The sequence below is a fragment of the Anabrus simplex genome, chromosome 3 (assembly GCF_040414725.1).
Source record: "Anabrus simplex isolate iqAnaSimp1 chromosome 3, ASM4041472v1, whole genome shotgun sequence".
Classification (NCBI taxonomy): Eukaryota; Metazoa; Arthropoda; class Insecta; order Orthoptera; family Tettigoniidae; genus Anabrus; species Anabrus simplex.
Genome location: NC_090267.1, coordinates 131,492,663 through 131,518,271, shown reverse-complemented (window position 1 = coordinate 131,518,271; position 25,609 = coordinate 131,492,663). Strand labels below are relative to the sequence as shown.

The 25,609-nt window shown below is 36.9% G+C and overlaps 1 protein-coding gene across 1 annotated transcript in view; it reads left to right on the top strand.

Annotated features, from left to right (window-relative positions):
- The window catches only part of LOC136866059 (uncharacterized), a 158,562-nt gene that overhangs the window by 119,156 nt on the left and 13,797 nt on the right, over nt 1–25,609 (top strand). Inside the window, exons 4-5 of the mRNA XM_067142695.2 lie at nt 6,492–6,654; nt 11,043–11,379. Coding sequence (XP_066998796.1) covers nt 6,492–6,654; nt 11,043–11,379 — 500 coding nt within the window. The remainder of the gene's footprint in view (nt 1–6,491; nt 6,655–11,042; nt 11,380–25,609) is intronic.

Genomic DNA, 25,609 nt, shown 5'->3' with positions numbered 1-25,609 from the left:
AAAGGGTACAGATCTCTGCACATAGTTATGAGGGTATTTAGGGGTTGTAGTAAGGATATAAAGGAGAGGGATATAAGTCTCTGGTAAGACCCCAACTAGAGTATGGTTCCAGTGTATGGGACCCTCACCAGGATTACTTGATTCAAGAACTGGAAAAAATCCAAAGAAAAGCAGCTCGATTTGTTGTGGGTGATTTCTGACAAAAGAGTAGCGTTACAAAAATGTTGCAAAGTTTGGGCTGGGGAGACTTTGGAGAAAGGAGACGAGCTGCTAGATTAAGTGGTATGTTCCGAGCTGTCAGTGGAGAGATGGCGTGGGAGGACATCAATAGACGAATAAGTTTGAGTGGTGTCTTTAAAAGTAGGGAAGATCACAATATGAAGATAAAGTTGGAATTCAAGAGGACAAATTGGGGCAAAAATTCGTTTATAGGAAGGGGAGTTAGGGATTGGAATAACTTACCAAGGGAAATGTTCAATAATTTTCCAATTTCTTTGCGATCATTTAAGAAAAGGCTAGGAAAACAACAGATAGGAAATCTGCCACCTGGGCGACTGCCCTAAATGCAGATCAGTAGTGATTGATTGATTGATTGATTGATTGATTGATTGATTGATTGATTGATTGACCATATTTTAGTGTTTTTAACTTATTAAATGTTTTATATTGTGCCTTATATATTTTAATATGTTTAATGTACACAGTATGTCCAATGTACACTCAATAGGTTTTAGTTTACTGTAGTCTTTATTTTCACTTTGATCACAGATATTTTAACCCCACATAGACAAAATACTACTACAATATATTTTATTTTTTTCATCCCCATTAGATATCCGGATGATCTAACATAATAACATCTTTGTGATATTTTCTAATGGCTGTAATATAATTATATACTAGCTGATGATCGCCATGGAAGGCCAAAACCGGTACTAATGTAAAGCCATTTACAATAAATAAGTATTGATAGGTGGAACACATTTCTTGTCAGTACAGTATCCAGTATTCGGGAGGTAGTGGGTTCGAACCCCACTGTCGGCAGTCCTGAAGATGGTTTTCCGTGGTTTCCCATTTTCACACCAGGGGCTATACCTTAATTAAGGTCACGGATGCTTCCTCCCCACTCGTAGCCCTCTCCTGTCCCATCGTTGCCATAAGACCTATCTGTGTCGGTGCGACATAAAGCAACTAGCAAAAAAATAAATGCCAGTAGAGGTTTTCGATGATTATTATGATTATTATGTCTTCACTGTCAATGCCAGTTTGCTGAAGTATTCTGATGGGCTTGTCGTGTTTTATTCTATCAAATGTTTCTTTCATAATCTATGAAACAGGCAAATATATCTTTCTGTTGGTCCCAGCATTCTTAGAGAAGATTTGTTAATCCAAAGAGGACCTCACAGTACCATGAGAATTTCAAGAACCAAAAAGTAAATGGCAAGTTATTTGAAATGCTAAAAGTTATGGGGAAGATCGTTTTGAAAATTCCTAAGTACTAATATAATGTTCATTATCGCCTAGTGATATAGCCATGTAACATCTCTAAGAAAAAAGAAAATCGACACAAAATAATATTTTTTGTGTGTGTCATATAATTTATTTCAGGAACCTACGTTGAATAGGATGTGTTGCTTAAAGTGTATAATTATGTTCCTTATATTTTCCATCGAGGCTTTGAGTGAATGAGAGTTGCATGAATGCCACATGCTTTCTTGGTGAGCCCTGGAAAATGACATGTTTTGTGTCTTTGATTGTGTATATTTTCCATTTATGTGGTTTTATTTTGTGTGGTTCCAATCCACAGTGTTTTGTTGTGCTCATGAGATTGCTCAAGATTCAAGGTGTATATATTGTGGTAGGATGTTTTAACACTCAGGGTGTTAATTATTGTACAGTTAGGTTAGTTTTTATTTCCCCTTGGCGCATTAAATCACGTCTTTTTTTTTTTTTTTAAGGTTAGGGACCCTCACTGCAATGTAAAGTGTGCAGGAAAGGGGAATATATACTCATCTACAGTTCAAAGTATTAACAAAAAGTAAAGCCAGGTGCGTGATGCGAGCACGCAAGCCAATGTGTTAAAATTAATGAAACTTCAAGATTTTATTTGATATGTTAAGTATGTGTGAAGGTATACTTACATTGTATATTTGTAATATATTTTTGATTCTCAAGATGGACTTTATCAAGCTGAAAAAAAATTCTGAGTCATGTAAACATTTGGATCATTTGATACATTTTGCTAATTTTTTTTCCTATTTTTTCTTGTTTATTTTAATAAAGTTTTTTCTCCCAAACTGACGCCATGCTTTGCCTTGCTTTATTTGTAGCTTTTAGTTGATCTCACTGTGTCCATATTAGTTATATGTTCCCCATCAAGTATAGGATGTATGTAATTTTAGGAGCAATTTTTTTTATCATAGTTCAAACTGAGCACCCCTGGGAGTGGCTGACTAGTCTGGGGCAAATTACCTTGACGGTAGAAATGGGGACACTGATAACATCACTGTTTTAAGTATAACTGGAGCTTGATAACTCAACTCACACAAACTGAACACAATATGCTATAAGCACACAGATATTGTTCCTTACCTCACCTCCCATAACATAATCATTAACAAATGATCAAATGAGAATAAAACTCATCATGGCATGGGTTCAGTGATATGGTGGTACAGGTTAAAGGGCTGGGACTTGGACAAATTAGGTCTTGTTCTGCATGACTATTACATAAATAGTGTAAACAAGTACCATAGTACAAGCAAATCCAATTTTATATATATATATATATTAACTACCCTGATCTTTAATTAATTCAATTTTCTTAAAAATAAAAACAGAGCTTGAATATATTGATGTTTTATGCTCCAAGGCCTTCTGTAAATGTAAATATTATCCTTTTAGACAATTAAAGTCACTAAAGAAATTTTATTGGTGGGCTGGGGTTTTTGTGTTTGTAATATGTTACTTGCAAAATTCAGGAAAGCAGCCTGTTTCGGTCACATCTTGCAAAATGACAAATAGAACCCGATACAACTTATCAAAGATGATAAGGGAGAAGGGAAACGTGGACGTGGATGTGGATGGAGAAAATTATCCTGGGCGCAAAACCTCCAACATATCCTTGATATGGCAACTCTGATACGAGACACAAAATAGGAGAAAAGACTCTAAGATGGTCACCAACCTTGTGTGAGAAGACAGCACCAGAATAAGAACAACCTATTCTAAAATGTAGCTTTGTGCAGCATTCACGGGACTCAGCTGAGTCTGACACTGCTTCCATTTACTTTGGGCAGACATCATTATTGTTCTTGTCCAGTCCCCTTGGTCAGTTCTTGATTGACCACAACCCTGTTAGACTTGCAATGTCTAGGAAGTCTTTCATTGTTTCCTTTATATCTTATTAGTGCCCGAAACTAGTATGACATACAGGTGCATTAATGGATGTTTAGAGACAAAACTCAGCTCTTGCACCTTTGCAATCAAACTTGCCAATTTACGTTCCGCAACAGAACTGGGACAGGGACAAGCGGGCATGATTAACTCAGTGGCTTAACTTCTTGCTTCCTACATGGAAGGCTGAGGGTTAAGTCCCAGTTAATCTGGGTTGAGATTTTCATTTTTAAAGTTTGCAAGGCATCTGCCTTTAACTCCCGACCAAGACAAAAATGAGCCTCGGTGGCTCCAGCGAGCCCAGAAATTACTTGGATAAGCTTAAGAGAGATTTTAAAATATAGAACTGGGATGCTGCATGATTCAGAGATGGGAGAACAGTGGCCATCCCTGGATGTGGGTTTTCTCCATTTCCTTCACACTAATATGAGAGTATTATCTTGAAATTGTCTAGAATAAGTGCCTTGAATACATATTCCTCCTGCTACAAATTCAAAAAGGACAGTGGTTATCAATGTCTATGGAACAAAGGGACATCACCAATATTGCATGACGCGACTGAACCATCAGTTGGCTTGACCTGTAGACTGAAATATGTCTGTGAGATCCCAACTGAGTTTGGCATTGTTTCCACTTACTACTTGCACCAGGCTTCTTTCATTTTTTCCTATCTGATCAGCCAGGCTAATTCTTGTATTGTTCTGACAGCGACGGTGGTAGGTTTGTGAAGCCTGTGGGGTCTTCCATTTTCACGCCTTTCATGGGGCATCACTTCCTTTATTTTGTTGAAAGATCTGACTCTGACTAGGCCGATGACCTAGATGTTAAGCTCCTTTAACACGTTGACTGCCAGGACATATAGCAAGAAATGTCCCGGTGGCCAAAGCATTTTTTCTACTATGCATGTAGTAAATAAGCAGTAAAGCAAAATTCGAAGTGATATTTCACTTAAGTGTTCAATGTACATACGAAATACAATAAAAATTCTCAGCACCCCGAGGTACCGCCGTGGCCCCACAGGAAAGTTCACTGCATGGTTTTGCCTAGACGGCCAGAGCGGTACAGTCTAGCGGTACCAGAAGCTTGCATCGCTTGATAGTACACATTGTAGATAACAGAGCGTGCCACGATTTGTTTACTAGCGCTTAGGACTACAATCGCAAGGCACTCATTATTTTACAGTAGGGTGTGTGTGAAATACTTGCGAGATATTTCTACGTTATTTTACCAGTGAACGGAGAGGTTAGTTTTAAAAATGAAACCGTTTTCTTCTCGAACTCGGAAGATAATGACGCTAGCCCTTCAGTATGAGATCTCTGGTAAGTAGTGTCCATGTCAAACTGATCTATTGCGTTTTGCAACACAAAAACTCTTCACCAAATTACATTTGAAATATATTTATTTCCTGTTTACTCCTCGCCAAATGCTCAACGGTAATGTAAAATTTTGCTATGTTATCAATGAATGTTGTCAATTTAGAAAATACAACTACGCTCATTTTTACGCTATATTTATTGCGATAACCGTAGAAATCAGCTCAGGTATGGGTGCAACAATTTGTAAGGAATCAGTGTGGCCTATTGATTAGGTAAGCGTAAGCTTTGGGTGAAAATGGGAAATCACAGAAATCCATAACCAGGTTTCCCGACAGTAGTATTCACTACCACGATCTCCAAAATCTTGAGCTTGCGAGTTAGCTAATCCGGCATACCTAAGCGCATGGCTAAACTGATTGGACAAATACTCAAATATTGCCAATAAAAGGAAGTTGGATTAATAAAAAAATAAAGACTATATTTTGGAAACCAAGCACGCCAGGATTTGCTCCGAGGCCATAGCGGTACGCTAGCATAGACAATTCAACGGCTCAGCGGTTCGCCGGCCCGGCAGGGAAAGTCAAATAGCAACACCTGTCAGCGGTACTTTGTACCGCCGTGGCCTTGTGAGACTCTCACTCAGCGGTACAATGTACCGCTCTGGCAGCCAACGTGTTAAACAACAAGCAGCATCATCATCAGCACTGAAAGATTTGACCAAGGTATACCAGTACAGAACAGGACCGACTGCTCCCTCTTTCTACTATGATTAGTGTTCAAGAGGGCTGATAATTTGGTATTTTGTTCCATAAAGGCACAACCTTTAAGAAATATATAGAAATCCCATAAACCACCTGAGTCACATTGCTTTCTCTAACTCCCAGGAGCTCACAACTTTTGAGTTATAGTGTAACAGCCTTCTTATCCAGCATCTCTTTATAAGCTCTTCATCTCATGTGAATTTAGTGGTTTTGCATTCACAAGGGTTATAGTGTCTTTCATTTTCTCTCATTTCATGGTCCTACCCTTTATTTTGCCAATTCTCATTGTTTGAGAGGTTTTACCTCTTCCTGTTTCTCCCTCCATCAGTGTTATAAGAGCTCATAATATTATTTTACTTTGTAAAACCACTATCACTGCTCAAGTTGGCTATGCAATTTGGGTCACATTGCTGTCAACTTGCATTCAAGAGATGGTGGGTTTGAACTCCACTTTTGGCAAATGTTGGGGCTGTACCTTCATTATGGCCACGGCCGCTTCATTCCCATTCCTAGGCCTTTCCTATCTCATCATCACCATAAGACCTATCTGTGTCAGTGCAACGTAAAGCAAAAAAAAAATAACTTCCTTCCTAATACTAGCCCTGCCCTATCTATTATTGCCACAAGACCTGTCTTTGTTGCTGTAACATAAAAGAAATATAAAAAATAAAACAAAGTAAAACTACTACCATGTTAAATACCTTTACTAACTTATTCAGGTTTCTCTCTTTCACCAAACATCACAGTGTTAGGTCTGTGAGGCTTAGGAAACATTTCTCTTTTCTAGCTTTCATGCTGCTTTCTTTTCTTAACATGGTACTTTCATTCTCCAAAGGTCAGAACAGTAATTCTTCCACTAAGGATCCCAATATTAAAGCTTCATTACTCACTCTTCTGGTGCACATGAAATTTATATCAGTCCTAACCGTATACATCACTACATGAACAGTATTGAAAGAGTCCCATGTTAGAAGTATACTTTCGTGAATAATGAGGAATATTATATTCTTTTTTACAGGGAGCGCTTTCCTTTCTACAAGGCAAATGATGATCGCTGGAAGAACTCTGTGCGACATAACTTGTCTATCAATCCTCACTTCCGGAAGGGCAGCAAAGCTCATCAGGGTGCTGGTCACTTATGGAGAGTAGCAAATAAGGATGCCCAGTCACGATACAGTGTGGTAAGATGCTCATAATTATGGTACTATCAGCAGTAGGCGAGGAGCATTAGTCTATGAACTATTCCATTAGATCATGAGATCAATTTCTATACATAGTGTCATGTTGCTACTGAAATTTTTAGTTTATATTGCTTTAGTACTCATGTTGATTTGATTGCTTTCATTTCACTGATTTAATATATTGCATTATTATTATTAAAATTATAATGTTATGAAAATAACCAATACCAGTAATAGAAAATACCAAGTATTATACCACTTTAGCCTTGTGGGTGGTATATTACATACACTGAAACAATGTACATCTGCAGTATGTGTCATTTCAAAAGTTGCTGCAATTATAGCTGATAATACAATTTTTTCAGATAATTATTTTAGAATTTCTAAACATTTGACTGGCTTATTTCATTCTCTGTTGTTCTTCTTCTGCTTTCAATTTTATGACTGCATAGAATCACCTTAGTCAGTCCATTGTCTAAGTCTCTTCGAAGGGACTGTTCAAGCCTTGTGGTCCTCCCAGTACTTTCTCATGCGTTCCAATCTTTGTGCTTTTTCTGGTGTTGAAAATATTTGTGTACGAGTGTCTTTTGTTTGAGTGTGAAGTGGATGTTTGTGTCCTGGATTTTTTTGTTTAATTTTATTATCTGTTGTGTCTTTGGTATAAGGCCAATTTCCTTCATGTCCTCTCTAATTTCTCTGATAAATTTGCATTCTGTTGTATTTTTTGAGTCGTGTTTATATTGTACCAGTTGTTTCAGAAGTTTTGAATCCTGCATTCTCATTATGCGTCCAAAGAACTCGGTCTCCTCTTATGCATAGTATCAATTCTCTGTTATTATTACAGGGCGGATTTTGGCATAATTACATGTTTTGTTTGTTTCAAGAAATAATATGTCCACAATAAGTAAAGGCGATTCATACCATTTCAAACTGAATGGGTAAGTTTTATAGCACCAATAAATGCATATATACATAATATGCGCATATTCTTGACATGATGATGTTTTCCGTTCAGTCGAATCTGACCATCGGTGAATTCGTAAGACTGTTCGCCCACATCTTAGCTCAAAAGCGTCAATCTTCCTCTTGTCTGCCTGTTTCAGCATCCAGCTCTCACATCCATACATTAACAGTGGGAATATAATCACACTGTCTAATCCGTGCTTGGTAGCCAAACCGATATCTCTGCTCTTCCAGATCAGGGACATAGTCATCATAGTGATTCATCCAAGTGAAATCCATCTTTTAATTTCAGGACCACAATCTCCACTTTGAATGATTTTGGCTTCCAAGAAGATGAAATCCTCCACACTCTCTATCTCCTCCCCATTTAGCTTTAGATAAACTGTACCACACACATCCGTTGTCACAACTTTGGTCTTTTTAATGTTGAGATAGAGGCCCCGTTTTTCACTTTCATCTTTGAGGTGGGACTTATAATAAATGCATAATTGCAGTTATTATTTTGTATAAAACAACATATAATATTGTATATTGATATTCAAACGGTACAACAATGCAAAGAAATGAATATGTAAACATTCACCGCCGGAAGCCTGTACGATTCATTGTTGTTGACAGTCAACAGTATTAACAAGAGATTGACAGTGTGTCATTTTTTCGGTGGCGTTTTGGTATTCTGTTCAGATTTTGGAATCAGAAAAGCAATGTTTTTCGAGACCTGAAGTAGCAGAGAGGAGAGATCCTTCTTCAATGCATGGCAGGGACCAACCTACCCAATATCAAAATAGTAACTCAGTTTAAATATCTTGGAGAAGTAATAACACATAACTTAAATGAAAAAATCTCAATCCAAGTAAGAACAAATAGATTAGCTAAAGCACAAAAATTAACATGGGATATCTACAAAAAGAAATGTCTATCAATAAATACAAAAATAAAACACTACAACACAGTTATAAAACCGGAAGCTACATATGCAGCAGAAACACTCTTTTATCTGAATAAACAATCAAAGACTGACAGACTTCAGAAAATTGAAAGGAGGATTGGAAGAACCTGTATCAACAAAAAATATCAGAAAGATGGACAGTGGCGGTTAATACCTAACAAAGTCGTGTACAAAGAGCTAGAACCCATTACAGATACTATGCGTAATAGGAGACTGGGATTCTTTGGACATATCATGAGGATGCAGGACTCGAGACTTCTGAAACAACTAGTACAACACAATCTCGTCTCAAAAAATACCACAACAGGATGTAAATGGATCAGAGAAGTAAGAGAGGATCTGAAGGAAATAGGCCTTACAACAGAAGACACCAAAAATAAGATAAAATTGAATGCAAAACTCAAGAATACAAACCTCCGCTTTACCCTTACACAAAACAAACCAACAACACGCACATTTTCAACTGAGGAAAGGGCACGAAGATCGGAGCGTCTGAAGAAGTACTGGGAGGACCGCAAAGCCCGAACAATCCCTTCAAAGAGACCTGAACGACGGACTGACTAAAGTGAGCCTATGTGGTCATAAAAGCAGAAGAAGAAGAAGAAGAAGAGAAGAATTTAAAAAAAATAGCCTGAAACTAAATAATGCCACCATTTTTGTTGTTCCTGTGGTCTTGTAACTAGCAGGACCTAACCAGTCCAGACAAATATTTTGTAGCTCTAACCTGTCTTTTCTGTTCATCTTTTATGTTATTCAGTATTTGTAGATAATGCACCGACATTGGCAAGGCTCAACTACAGTTAGGTTGAATGGAGAATCCCACCTTCAGCTAAAAAAATATATAAATTGGCATAAACAAAATAAAAAATACTTATGATGATGATGATGATGATGATGATGATGATCAATATCCCACAAATAAAATGTTCCTTCATATTGGGTTAAAACTTCAACAAGTCAATGTTCGAGTTTGATGATGATGATGATGATGATGATGATGCTTGTTGTTTAAAGGGGCCTAACATCTAAGGTCCTCGCCCCCAATGTTAGAGTTTGAGATAAAATCTGATGTAAGGGATCTGTATCTTTTTTAGCTGAAGATGTTCCTCATTAGCAATGAAATATGTACTTTTTAATATTGTAATTAGATTTTAAGCTGGATTATGTTACATAAATACATAGACTAGCAACAAAAAAAACAAAAAAACAAGTATTGGAAGGTAGGATGGGACAAAAAATGAGATTTATAAATTGGCACTGCTGTTTAGCGCATTACAAGCTCGCCGGAGCTGCCGCTATGTTGGATCTATAACCTGTACTTTAATTTTTTCATTGTATGCAGACTAATAATCACTAGAAATATCATGTCAAAAGAAAAAGCAGCTAAAAGTATTCTGCTTCAGCAGTTGATATTTGGGGAACCTTTTTTTATTTTTGCTCGTTGTTTTACATCGCACCGACACAGATAGGTCTTACGGCGATGATGGGACAGGAAAGGACTAGGAGTGGGAAGGAAGCGGCCGTGGCCTTAATTAAGGTACAGCCTCAGCATTTGCCTGGTGTGAAAATGGGATACCACGGAAAACCATTTTCAGGGCTGCTGACAGTGGGGTTAGAACCTACTATCTCCCGAATACTGGATACTGGCCGCACTTAAGCGACTGCAGCTATTGAGCTTGGTATTTGGGGAACCAACATTATACGAGTACATAGAGGAAAAACAAGTATTTTGCGGAGTATGCAACAGTGCATATTTTACCGTTTTTAGTGCATATGAATCCACCCTCTAGTTATTATATATTTATAGAAATATAATAAAATTAATAAAAGTAACATCGTTAAAAATGTAATTACAGTATGTGACACAGAGTAAGAAAAACTATCGAATGTGCTCGAGGGTGTTAGAAATGAGTTTAATTACTTCCATTTTTATTCTGAAAAATATATTTCTAAAGCATAGAGTTATTTAACATCAAGGATGTTTGCTTCAATATACAACCTAATATTTGAGTACAAATAAGTCATGCATTCCACCTGAAATTAAAAGGAAAGTTCCTTACTGCTAGTCATGGCATATATAGAAACGCCTAAATTTCTTGTGATCTATATTGCATATTTCAGAGCTTAGTTGATTATTTAATCAATTTTTATGTTCTGTTCAACAAGAAAAACAAATGTTTCTTGTGGTTTCTCCTCATTTCTTAAATTTGTCTGCAAGAATATTGAAAACTTTCAGTGTAAAATACAGGAAATTACACTTGCCTATGCCTAAATTTGGTTTATATAATGCAAAGTGCTTCCTTACCACTTTTCTGGTCCCACACAAGTGGTTAATTACTTCAGTATTCTATTTTTATTCTTAAAATATATATTTATCTACTTCTAAAGCATAGAGATATTATGGTTTATAAAATGCTAAATGTTCAGTACTGGTATACCTTTTCTCTAAAGTGTATTTTCTTTTTTACTTCATCAGAGAAAGCAACAACGCATAACACAGTTTATCTCGGACATGGTGACACTGGATGAACTGCAAGCTGCCACAGCTAGTATAGAAGAGAACAAAGAAAATCGAGCAATACTTGAGGACATGGACACATGTGAAAGTCCACAGAGTATTCACGAAGTTGAAGGCAGCCAACACCTACAGGAAGAAAGTGTTCAACCCTCTGAGACCTACATTCCTGAGGTTTTCAGCCCCAATGATGGTGTAAGTCTTGAGCAGTCTGCTGAGGAAATTCTCAGTGGTGTCAAGAAGGAAGTGGAAGTGCAGTACCTTATTCCAATCCAACAAAAGACCACAATCAGAACTGGTAAGCATTCATCCTAAAATGAAATGGATACAACTCTGTAGATAAATACCAAACTTTAATTAACTGCTGATACCAATTTCTGATGATACATTTGGTGTTTACCTATCATTAACATATGATTGAATAGGCCATCCAACACCTTGAGTGAATGGTCAGCATGGAGGCATTTGGTTCAGAGGGTCCTGGGGGATTTTAGTCACATCTGGTTAATTCCTCTGATTTGGGATAGGATGCTATTGTTTTTCCCAACAAATTCCTTGTCATATTCACACAACACATCACCCTACCATCCACAACAGAAACACACAATGGTGAATACATCCCTCCACGTAGGGCTGGCATCAATCATAAAAGTAATCTAATAAGGTGGATAAAATCTTTTCTGTCAAATCAAAATCGGTATGTTTCCTTGGAAGGAACATCTTCATGGAAGTAGGTTCTATAATTTCTCCTCTTCTCTTTGCATTATCATTATCACCACCATCATCTGTTTCCCTTGTCCATCTCCCTCCGGGTTGGGATATTTATGACACCTTTCCATCTTCCTCTGTACACCCACCATTGTTCCTTCTTAACTGTGTTCCAATTCAGGTTTCTTCTAATTATACTATTCTTGATCATTTTGATCCATCTTAGTCTGGGTCTCCCTCTTGCCCTCCGTCATCTGTTTCAGCATCCTTCCCTCTTCCCTCCTCTTAATATGTCTACATCATCTACATTTATCCCTCTCCATTTGGTCGTAAAGCTTTACCACTCTGATTTCTTTCTGGATACCGTCATTTCTTCCTCTGTCCTTTCTTGTCTTTCCTATCACACTTCTTAGAAATTTAATTTCACTGTCCTGGATTTTATTCCCCTCTTAAAAAAAAAAAAAAATCAATTTCCAGGTCTCCACTGCATATGTCATTATCGGACTGTAGTACAACTTATACATCACACCTCTTTACACTTCATTGGTACTCCCTTCCTCTTCTGTGTTTCCCATTTTCACACCAGGAAAATATTGGGATTATACCTTTATTAAGACCAAGGCCACTTCCTTCCCACTCCTAGCCCTTTCCTATCCTGTTGTCACCATAAGATCTCTTTGTATCAGTGTGATTTAAAACAGATTGTAAAAAAATAAAATGAAAAAAGAAACCACTTTCCCTTCCTCCACACCAGATTCCTTGTTGAATCCTTTTACTGATCTCCATGTCCAGCCCTGAATCCTGCATCTGTTTGCTTCCCAAGTACTTGAAGCTCTCCACAATTTCTAGGTTTTTCCTTTTATTTGTATAATTTCTTTAATTTCCCTTTCTTCTCTACTCAACACCATTGTCTTACTCTTTTCCATGCTGATTTTCAGTCCATAATTTTCAATAATCTCACTGAGCATGTTGAGTTGCCCTTGTACTTCCTCTCTCTTTGCTCCCTCATACCACACTATCCTCTGCAAATGACATTATCTTCAGCTCCCTGTCCCTATACTTCACCTTTTTCTCCATCACAATTTTGTCTGTAATCATTATAAATGACAGTGGTGACAGCACACTCGCTTGTTATAGTCCACTTTCATTCCAAAACCACTCTGTCCAAAATTGCTGCAACAATTTCTGTACATTAACGAATTGATGCACTAATTGGAATTAAATACTAATCTGTGAGATTTAGGAAATGGAGAAACTTTTGATTTCAGCTCTGATAGACCCTTTAAATGAATGAATGAATGAATGAATGAATGAATGAATAAAAGGTGATAAAACAGATGTGAATAACTACTGAGGCATCTCACTCTCTCGATTATGTACTAGATCTTCTTGAAAGCCCTTCAAATCAGGACAGAGAAATAATTGGATCTGCAACTGGGAGACTACAAGAGAGAGTTTAGGGAAGGAGGCTCATGTGATGAACAGATAATTATCATCGTGGATCATTTGCAGTTGCCCAGGTCTGGTTTGTGAACCTCCTTCATCCCTGCCAGTTTATGTAGATCACCTCATCTTCAGCATTCCTCTGTTTATCTTCATTCAACAATCTTTGCCTAGGTCCTCCCTTTGGTCTGATGCCTCCATGTCTCTTATCCAGCCATTCTCTTGCTATTCAGTCAGGTGCCATTCACTTAACATGGCCAAACCTTTGTAGTCTTGGTCTTTCAGTATGTTTTTTTTATTTATTCATTCTGAGTATTGTCCTAATGAGCTATTAGCTTGAAGGAGGGACTGCCCTTTTGCAATTTTGGCTTTACAATTCATGGTAAAAATGTTTATTTTTCTTGCTACAATATATGTTGATCACAACAATGTTGGCAGTACACTGGAGATAATTAGCAATTATATTTAACTGTGGAAAATATAATTAATACATTTCTATATATTTTGTAAAAAATAATTAAAAACAGATTTCTTAAATAGCAAAAATTTATTAACATTCCTTAACTCAATTGGCAATTTGTTACATGATGCTGCAGCAGAATATGCTGTACTTTTTATTCCATACCTAGAAGAAGATACATGGCCAGTGTATATCTGATCTACTGACCTAGGTACTTTGGTTGTTTTGAATGTCTTTCGTGTACTTAATTTCTGTGTTTAAGGAAATCATACCATTTTTAAATTCAGAGTATGTCTTATGCATTCTGACAGGTAAGATGTTCTCGTCCCTGTATATCTATATGTTTGCATCATTACAAATTTAATCATTTCTAATCCTATCCTGTCTTGTTTTCTGAACTGTTGTCCTCAGAAATATCATTTCTGCACATATACTACTATCCTTTCCTGAAATACTATAGGCCTCTAGCCCATACAAGATTAAAGGGAATGAAGTAATTATTGTACAGGATATGTTTAGCTTCAGATGGTACTGTACTGTTCCTTATTTGGTGGTGTAACTGAGTCCTCTTTTGTATTTTATTTGTTATTTCTCTTTCAAAAGTACCATTCTCAGAGAGCACACTGCCAAGGTACTTGAAGCTTTCCACTTGTTCAGCTTGTTGCCTTCCAGAAGTAATATTAACTGAGTAATTATGCCCGGCAGTGATATAACTACTGTTTTTGATATACTTATTTTGAGACCAAATTCTTTAACTTTGACTGTTCCACTCATCCAACCTCTATGTTACTTCTACTTTTATATTTCTCCACAGTACTACATTATCAGCAAAGGCTGCAGCATTGAATGACTTTTTTTGAATTAATTTTGGCCAACTGCAGACCATGTAAATAACTCTTTTATGATTTCAGTTTTCTTTGGTGCCAGTATTCCTTCATTCCATTGCTTGTGGCTTCTTTCTTTTCATCTGTCAATGTTGTTTCGTCTTGGTCACTGTTTCTGTTTCCTGGAACTCCTCAAATGTCTGTATCTTCTTTCTGAATGTAGTTCTCTCATGGATGTCTTTTTTCATGATGTTCATTTCTTGCAGGTCCTTCTTTACAGATTTTACTTTTTCCATGATCTGATCCATTATTGTTATGATGAGTAACAGTGACATTGTGCTACCTTGTCATATCTCTTTCCTTGTTTAAAAAAAAAGTATGGAAAAAGAATATTTGCAAACTGCCTGACTGATAATGGTATAAAGTCAAATACGATGGGAGTTCAGCTTTAATCAGTGCTCTTTGAACCAATTTTTACTGCCCATAGTAGTAATTATACATAGGTACTTATGAGTCTAGATAGATATTGGTATACTAATGAATACAACAGGGAACTCAGTTGTAAATAATGATTTTCTTCTTCTTCCTGATACGTTTCTGCTTATGCAGGTCATTCGTGTAAATGATTATTCTACTAAATTTAACTGTCCTTACATCTACTTAAACATGTTTGTGGGTCTTGATGTAGAAATCTGTTCAGCACAAATGTAAACAACAATAAGCACATTGTATGAATGATGCATTAGTGTAGTTTAGAATTGAGTAATTTGAATCTTCAGTGTCTCAGATAACACTGTCAGGAGCATCAAAGATATTGCATTCAACTGGAAATATTGCTTTACGTTGCACGAACACAGATAGATCTTATGGCAACTGGAAGTGTAGCTTTCTTCCAGGCATGCTTAGTCATGTTACTGTATATGGGGGCACTGAACTGATTATGCATAGGCACATAAAGGTTGATGATAGTGTTATAGCTCTAGGGACGTCAATATCAATGTTGTCAAGTAAAACACACTTACAGAATTGTTTGGCAAACTTCTTTCATTGACCAAAAAAGTGTACATCTAAAGGGCTGAACAAGGGAAGTTACACTGAGTGGAATGGTTGTTACCAGTATGTGCTTTCCCAGAATTACAAGCAGATTTTATTGATGAAGTGAAAATGAATCTAGAACCAGGCAACATTTTGTTTTTTCATTGATATTGAAAAGGCATATGACAGTGTCCGTAGGACGAAAGTTTGGGACAGTCTGGTGCAAAAAGGAATTGGACAGGGATTAATAAAAATGATCATGGCATTGTATAAGGAATGTTGTAGTTGCGTGCAAACACAAGTTGGCAGGACAAGTTGGTTCAAAATAACTAGTGGGCTGAGACAGGGAGATGTTCTATCACCAATCCTGTTTACAATAGTAATGGATGACATCATGAGAACAGCAAAAGCAGCATATGGAGGAAGAGAAATGAACATGATGTTATTTGCAGATGATATTGTGATTTGGGGAGAAGACGACAGGAAAGTTCAAGAACAGTTGAATGTGGTGAATGGGAAGATTGAAGAATGTGGATTGAAAATAAGTGTAGAAAAGAGTAAAACTCTTGTTATGACTAGAGGGGAGAAAGAAGGGAAAGGTCTGATTAGACTTGCAGACAAGCCCCTGGAAGTAGTGGAAACGTTTAAATATCTGGGGAGTGAATTAATGGAGAATGCTCGACTGGATGCTGAGATTAGTAAAAGGATTCAAGCTGGAAGTTGTTTCTATCATAGTGTAAGAAATATGTTATGGGACAAAGATGTGCCAATGGAAGCAAAGGATACTATGTAGAAGATGTATTACGTACCCATAACAACTTACGGAGCAGAAACTTGGACAATGACAAAGAAGGATGAGAGTCGAATACAGGCAGCCGAAATGAAATTCTTGAGGAGTATGATACAGAAGAGTAGAAGAGACAAAATAAGGAATGAGAAAATCCAGGAAGAAATTGGAGTGGAAAAAATGAATGATAGAATAGAGAAGAGCCGACTAAGATGGTTTGGGCACATAAAGCGAATGAGCGACGAAAGAATGCCAAAAAAGGTGATGGAAATGCAAATGCAAGGAAGGAGAGGCCGTGGACGACCACGATTGAGATGGAAGGATACCATCCAACGCAGCATTATAGAAAGAAACCTGGACTGGGACACAGTGTTGGAGGAGGAGTGGTGGAAAGACCGAAGAAAGTGGAGAGGAACCATATTTGCCCCTACCCGGCTACAGCTGGATAAAGGGAAATGATGATAATGATGATGATGATGATTGGGTGAGAGACAGTTATTCCACTATTGTTTAAGAATACTCTTGTCTACCTTGCCTGATTTTGAACAAGTTATATCTATGTTAGGGCTGATCATGTTCTATTGCACTAGGGAACCAAATGTGCCACTTAGTTCATGTAAGACAATAAGAAGTGTATAGAGAAGTTTACGTTCCATGGATAGAATGGGCTGAATTTTATAAGAATGTGATATTCCACTCGCTGATTTCATTCCGACAATTGTATCTCTTTTACCTATGCTAGATAGTGTGCAGTCTTTGTGAATTCCATAATTTAATCCAGATTGGTCGGTATTCCGAATTTCAGCTAATGAATAATCAGGAACAATCTTTCCAGTGAATTCAATACCAAATGCAGTCGCACAATTATCAATCCCTTCTTGTGATTGAGCATGTGTGTAACTTACAAAGTACATAACTTTGCGACTAACAATCTTGTGAAGTGTGTTGAAATTCCAAACCCAGGTTGATCCAGCTTTGAAATCAGTCAGTCCACAGTTTAGCTTTCATGCACATTGTGCATAGCCATTAGATTAGCCCTTGCCCCTTGAAAATTAGACCACACGTACTCCGATATGATTTTGAGTTTCTCATGTTTTGTTCTTTGTTGTTCATAATATCTCTCATATTGAGATAAGATAGCTGCTGTCCTTGACCCTGCTGAAGTGATACTCAATTGTGTTCAATGACTATCCTTTGTTTTTAGCTTCAATTATCTTCTTGACATAATCCAAAGGAGCATAGTTTTATCTACATCATCATTCAAAAGCTCATAAACAGGGTCGACATTGGCAGTTTCCTCAGAAGGCATTTGTACCAGTTCTTCATCCTCCAGGATTTCGATGATAGTGGAGTCTTCAAGTTTCTTGATCAAACTTAAAATAATATTTGCAGTTCCTCTTCCCTCCTCATGTACTTCACATGATGAAAATGATAATTCAATCTGGTGTAAAACCTTTAACACCTTCTTTGCATCAATTCTCATTGTGCAAGATACAAACAAAACTGCATAATCTTAAGAATTCACTAATTACAGATCACAGTATACACTAAACAACTACTTTGGAGTCAGACAAAATCACGTTCTAGTGCACTACTACAATAGTATGCTGCTGCAGGCACAGATCACCTCTAACTGCTTATCTGTAATGAATGAATCATTATGAGAATCAGAAATTTGTGTTAATGCCATCAAGTGGATTTTTATGCCTACATACAGAAGATGGGACAAATATTTGCCAGGCACTTTGCAAATGTTCCTTGCGAGTATCCATCTCCAATCTGAACACAGCTTTGGAGGTCCTCATACAGCATCTTGACCTTCTTGACCAATGATGTCCATACATTCTTGTTGACTAACACTTCCAAATTTTTTCTCTGGACACTATTGTAAGCTTTTTCTATATTAAGGAATACAATATATATATTAGGTCTTTTCCTCTCCCCCAGACGTTTCCATTGTCGTTTGGACAGCAAAGACCAGGTCAAATGTAGATATGCCATTCCTAAATCCATATTGTTCCTCACCTAGTAGTGGCTCAATAAATGTTCTCAGCTTCCTTCATATTATTTTCTCCATTATTTTTAACCCATGGAACAAAAGCATTATTCATCAGTAATTCTCATATTTGCTTTTGTTCCCTTTCTTAAATAATGGGACAATTGCACTTTTTGTTAAATCTGTTAGGATTTTCTCATCTCTCTGTATACTGTAGCTACTGGAATCCACAGATTTCTGCTGCTTTAATCATATGAGCACTGAGTTCATCTATGCTTGTGGACTTTCCCTTACTCAAACTTCTTAAAAAACACATTCACAACCTTATTCCTTGTGAGTGGTGGTTCCTCTTCCCCTCTGAGTCATATTTTTCTCTATTATAGAGATGGTCAAAACATGGTTTAATTTTCTATTTGATTTCTTTCTGTTTTCATTTATTACTACCACCTAGTTTCTATTTAGCTTTTATTGAATCCTTGGGTCTTCTCTTGTTTCTTATGATCCTGTACAATAGCTTTTTGTTACATTTGCTATCCTCATCTAGTTTACATGTAAAATCTTCATAGGTTTTTCTTTCTCCTCTCTGATCATTTTCTTTGTGTGAAGCTTTAGTTCTTGGTATGTCTAATCAAATTCTGTAATTTTGTTTTCATCTCTTCAGTTTCCTTTTTGTTTCACTTTGTCTCTGAGTTTCTTTGTAACATTCCATTTTTGATGATTCCCTTAATTTCAACATTTCACCATGGGTCTCCTTATCTTTTATTTTATTTTATTAGTCCAGCAACATGTTTAGCTGTACTGACAATACTATCATTCTCCTTCACTCACTTCTGTTTTTGTTAGGTTCTTGGTAACTAACGTTTGGCATTTAATTTTCTTGTCAAGTTTATCCAGCTCGCACACTTTGATTTTTGGTTTACATCATATAGTTCCTTTTCTCACTTTGAAGTTTGCAAGAGTAGCTACCTACAAATAGCCTGTGGTTACTATCAAAATTCTCTTCTCGGATTACTTTCACATCTTCGATGTTTCTGCCTATTTCCAAGTCAGGCATTATAAAATCTAATGATTGTATATTGATCATCCCAGCTCTACCTATTGCATTTGTGGCTAGTACTCTTCTTTTACACAAAGTGCTTTTAATAGATGATGTTCCACAAAGAGAAGTTAAGGAGAGATTCTCCTTCTTCATACCTGTTACCACATCCATGGGGACCTATTACCTCTTTCCAACCTTTTCTCTTTATGCCAACTTGAGCATTAAGGTCTCCCATCAAAAAAAAAAAAAAAAAAAAAAAAAAAAAACCCACAATATATATCTATATGGTTTTCAAGTTCTTCAAGGAATATTTCTTTATCTTCTTTTCTGCTTTCAGTCTGCAGTGCAAATACTTGGACAATCATTACTCTTCTATTATTTAGTAGAACATGAAGTCTCATAAACCTATCACTGACAAATTCAATGTTGGGTATGGCATCCACATTCTTGTACAGTGCAAAACCTAACCCATTCTTAGTTTTTTTTTTTTTTTTTTTAACTGCCCTGCCAGTACAGTTTCTATCCTTTCTGAAGGAATTTACTACCTTTCCATTTCATTTCACTTAAACCAAATGTTGAACAGATCATGAACCTTAAATCCATTTTTTAATATCTGAAACTTATATTCATGGTTACCTTAGTTGATTTTTAGAGGATCTGCGACTCGATTGATCGAACTGTCTTAATCAAAATTCTGAAAGAACAGGACTTGGGCAATAAAACAAGTGAATATTCAGCAGACCCTGATGGATACCACATCCAAAGTGAAATTTAAAGGAGACATTTCACACACCTCTGAAATTAGGACTGGTGTTAGGCAGGGAAATGAGCCCATTCTTGTTGCCTTGAACTATTTACTTGAGAAAATTATCTGCGAGAGGCACAAATAACTGAGTAAAGAAGGTATTGAAAATGGGGTTAGACTGGGCTGTAAGAATAAGAATGTGACAGTCACCTGTATAACATTTGAAGACTCCAAAAACTGCAGAAGTAGTTAGTGGAACATAAAACAAACAACATTATTATTACATTTGAAGATGATCTTGCGATTGATTTTTTTTCCAGTTCCATTGGCACAGGTGCAAAGGATATCAACCAAATCAAAAGAGAAGTGGCAAAGGCCGGTCTCCAGATCTTCATTGAAAAAATGAAATTCATATTGAACATCATGCCAGTGCCCAGAAAGTTTATGCTGGAGCATGGAGAATAAAGCAGGAAAAGAAGTTCAAATACCTAGGCGAGTAGATAGAGCCCAACACATCTGAAAAAGAATCAACAAGGTGGGAATGGTATACCGACTAACCAACGACCATTATAATAAACATTACAGGTTATGAACTTCATTCCATATTGACAATTGTTATGTCAACTAAACTAACATCAAGATGGACTCTTTTAGATAATAGATTAAGAAGAATGGGTTTTATCAGTGTCGTTTTAATCATAGCACACATATTAACATATGTTTGTGTAATTTTATATTAATCACTGAAGATGACTCAATAGAGTTGAAACATGTTTGGATAATAACTTCATCTTATTAGATGATAATCTGTATTGAATAGGATTGTAATAAATTATCTTGTTGCAAGAGTTACAATAAATAACACCATGCTCAGATACTACTGAAGAATCAATTTGATCAGAGAAACTGTATGCAGCAGAATGCCTTGCAATGAATAATAAAGGTTTGGTAGAAAAATTCAAAGCTAAGGAAAGGAAGATCCTGACGAATGTCTTGGGCTGGGCCAGAGAAAATGGTGAGTACAGAAAAAGACACAACTATGAGCTATAATCACATGTGGGACAGATAACTGATACCATTCGGAGAAAGGAGGATCATTTTCTATTGTTACCTGACATGAGTGAGTTCACAGACTGTTCCAATCGGATCTTTTCCTACTCTTTTGATCAGAAGAACAAAGGATCCTGATTCACCGAGGTGTAAAAGGACTTACAAGAAGTGGACTGAAGAGAGAAAAGAAGTGCACCAAAAGAGAATGCAGGAATACTGAGCAAAGCTTAAAGACCATGGAAGAAAATGGTTGAAATGATGTTATCAATGACCAGCTAAATCAAAATAAAATAAAAATAATAGCAACTTAAGAGTCTTCAATTGCTAACTCTCATAGCCAGCCTGGTGGCCATGATCGTTAAGGCATTGTGGCACCGTGGTTAGCCAGTTCGACTCCTGTTGGTCGAAACAATTTCACCAATAGGATATTGGTTGGCATGGTAGTAGAGGTGATGGTATACAATTTCCAATCACTAGATTGCGGCCAAAAGCCTGATTTCAATTTCAAACCTCTTCAATGAGGGCATATGATGCTGTTGATAGCAATTTGTCTGTTGGATGGGTATGTTAAGCCTTGAGCAGACCCCTTGGTGCTATTCGACAGGAATAATCCACGTGGCGGTACTGGGTTTCACTTTCTTCCTTCCTACCATATATCACGTTATTCATTTCATCAACGTCAGTGATGAGGTTGACGTCAGGAAAGGCATCCAGTCGTGGAAAAAAAGAAAAGAAAAAAAAACACTCTCCACATAGATTCATCTTACTTCATACCCAATCCGTAGAGAAAAGGGGCAAGGGCTGGACATACATAATGTACAATTTATTGTGAACTCATACAAGTTTTACAAAAATTCCCATAATTTTAACAAAACTTTTAACAATTTTATTAGTAGTTAACTGGAAAGTAAAAATGGACAGTTATGCCATCAGAATGCTCAGTTTGTAATTTGAGGAGTGCCCAAAAAAATTTTAATAAAGAAACTGGAATTTTTTGAATCACTTTGCAACTACTAAAATGAATTTATTTTAATGTTTCTTCCACATAACTATATAGCATTTTTGGGTCACAGAGCCTTTCATACACAGGCTTTATTGCATCTAGGACTTCTAGTGGTATTTCTGCTTTACGTTTATAATTGTCTAGTTGATTGTTAGCTTTGGCTTGTTGGTATGAACACCAACACTCTGTTCTTACAGGGCACCTGTGATGGAAAGGGGTGTCTTTATTGGCAGTCAAATGATACAATGTTGCCCATATTGCATAGGTTTTATATACCAGATACCACGAAAACTACATTTGACTTAAATATGTTTTTTGGCTGGGTGGTCATCAAAAAATTTTCGTCACAAAATTAGCAGTACAAAATGTGTGATGCGATATTACCTAGCAACCATGCAGGCTGTTATGTGATATAATGATTGATGGCCATGAGTGAGAGACATATTATCAAAGAGGGTACAGATAGTTGATCTGATCTTGCAGGCTGTGATGTGAAGTATTGATAGATGGCCATGACTACACTTGTTGACTCCAAATTCCATTCAGATGTTTCTCCAAAACAGTTTAACAGATGCAAATAAATTAAGCATTACTAATTTGAGTTTCATTTATTGAATGAAATATTTATGGTCATTTAATTTTCCCAAAGGAAAATTTGACACCATTTTTCTTTCTTTCCTTTTTTTTTTAATATTAAGAATCTGTGATCATAAATTTACACCCAAAAGCACACAAGCAAACAGGAAACTCACAATATTTTCTCTCCAAATGTGCAGTTATGGTAACCATGGAACTGCTTTTACCACTACATACAAATTATGCATACATGGAGCCATCTGTAGGGAGCTATTCTGCAACAATGAGCACCAATCTTGAATTTTAAAATATCTAAAGGAACCATGACGTTCTCTGTTCAGCATGCCATGCCCACCTCAGACTGAGACATAGGTGCACTGATCCATTTAACTGAGCATATTTATGCAGGAAACATGTGAAAACCATAAATTTTCTTAAAAGAGAAGAATTAAGCTTTCATCGGGAATCAAAAATTCCATCAAAATACATCATTTCAAACATATACGAATACCTTCAGGTATTGCTATCTTCAATGTGGTAAATATGTTTATTGGGATCACTCATAAAGGGGGCTGCCTCCGCCTGGTGACCATGATCGTTAAGGCGCTGAAATCTAAATGATCTGACACCGAGGTTAGCTGATTCGAGTCCCGTTGGTCGAAAAAATTTTCACCATCAGAATGTTGGTCGAAAAAATTTTCACCATCAGAATGTTGGCCCACAGGGTAGGGGAGGTGGTGGTATACAATTTCTAATCACTAGATTGTGTGTCAAAAGCCTGGATTAAATTCTAAACCTCTCCGCAGTGCTCATATAGAGTGAGGGCATATCCCGCTGTTGATGGTGATTCGTCCGTCGGATGGCGACGTTAAGCCTTGTGCAGACCCCTTGGTGCTATTCGACAGGAGTAGGCTAAATGGAAATTCTAAGTTCCCATGGAGGGAATTAGATTCTTTTCCACCAATAGAGCATATAAAAAATCAGATCAAAAATTAGATGGAAGGCTTTTCCGTCATTCATTTCATCTCATTAACTCCTCTGATGAGGTTGACATCAGGAAGGGCATCCGGTCGTAAAAATCTGCCACGACAGATTCATCTCACCTCATACCCGACCCCGTAGGGAAACGGGACAAGGGTTGGACAAACAACAACTCATAAAGGGGGCTGCCTAACCAGAAGGATGAAGTTCAATTTCTCGTCAGGAAGTCAGAAAATATAGAAACAAGACTTCCACTTGTGGAGAGGCTTAGAGCTAACCACTCTTAGTGCTGCTGTTATGAGTGTGGTAAGTTTTTATCTACCGCTCATGAAGGAAGCTTCACAGTGCACATTGAGATTTATTTGCTTTGTTTCTTGGTATGTTTTTAACTGCAAATGCATAGGATAAAAAGCATAAAATAATAAGATAAACAAGCAATGTATGTATGTTTGTAATTAACATTTTCTGGACTCATGTGCACTCATTTAACATAAAATCTGTGTAATACTGAATATTTACAAGATATACAACAACTTATGATTGGTATGCTCCCTATGTTTATTATGAGGCACATACAGTTTTTGAAATTAGACTTCACTGATGTAAGATACAGAATAAAATCTGGAACTAAGTTCAGCTTGCACATTGCACTATTTAATAAGTTCCTGTGGATCTGTAACAATTCTTTAGCTCATCTTTCAAAAATAGTATTAATCGAATGAATAGTAAGTCATATATGAGCTCAAGGCAACAATATGTTGTTCTTAAAAGTTTTTCCACTCAAACCAAAGGGTCTACTTTTCTTATATGCACTCTGTCCTTCTATCTGCCATTCATGTCGGAGGATGACAGGCCCGTTGCCCTTGTGTCACTGAATAGTGTTCATCCATTGCTGCTTTGTCTTTCCACTAGGTCTTAGCTCATTCATTTCCAGATTGGAAGCCATGGCTGCCAGAGAGTTTGGCTGTGCTCTTTTAACATGTCCATACCAGCAAAGTCTGATTTGTAGTAGTTTTTCTTCAATATGAGTCACTTCCATCATCTCTCTGATCTTTTTGTTTGGTACTTTATCCAGTTGGCTGATTCCCAAGGATCATCTCAGCATATTCATTTCTATTGCTTGCAATTTCTTCAGTTTTGTCTTCTTTCTCTGCTTCTTTCATATTATCAGAGGCAAGGATGTGATCAAGATGAGTTCATACCAAAAGACATTGTGCACTCTGGATCAGGTATAGATTTTTCAAAATGAAGTGTACAAGGAATACTTACAGAAACTGTCTTTCAAATGCTTTGGGATGTAGCTATTATTTAAAAGAGCCAATGACTTGACCAAAATAAATGAACTAAAACATCATCTTATTATTTGATGTTCTTTGTTAGCAAAAATTACAATGAATCAAAAGGGATGGGTGTGACCTTACATAGATTGTACAAAAAAGAGTTTGGCCCCTGGTCTAGGAGTAGTGAGCCTGCCTCTCATGCGGAGGCTCTGGATTTGATTCCCAGTCAGGTGAGGGATTTTTATCTGAATCTAAGGGCTGGTTTGTAGTCCACTCAGCTTACGTGAAAACAATTGAGGAGCTATCTGACAGATAACAGTCCCTGTCAACAAGGTCAAGAGCAGTCATCATGCTGAACGTGCCGCCTTGTAATCTGCAGGCCTTCGGACAGAGCAGTGGTTGCTAGATAAGCCAAGGCCCATCAGGGCTGTAGCGCCATAGGGTTTGCTTTTTAGTATATGAAGAACAACAACATTCTTTGTCTGGTATAAAATCAATTGCAGCATTCAATGAACCAAAACATCATTTAAAAAAAAAAAAAATAGGGTAAAGAATTTCCAAATTGTGTCTAGGTGATTATCTTACATGAAAATATCATCGC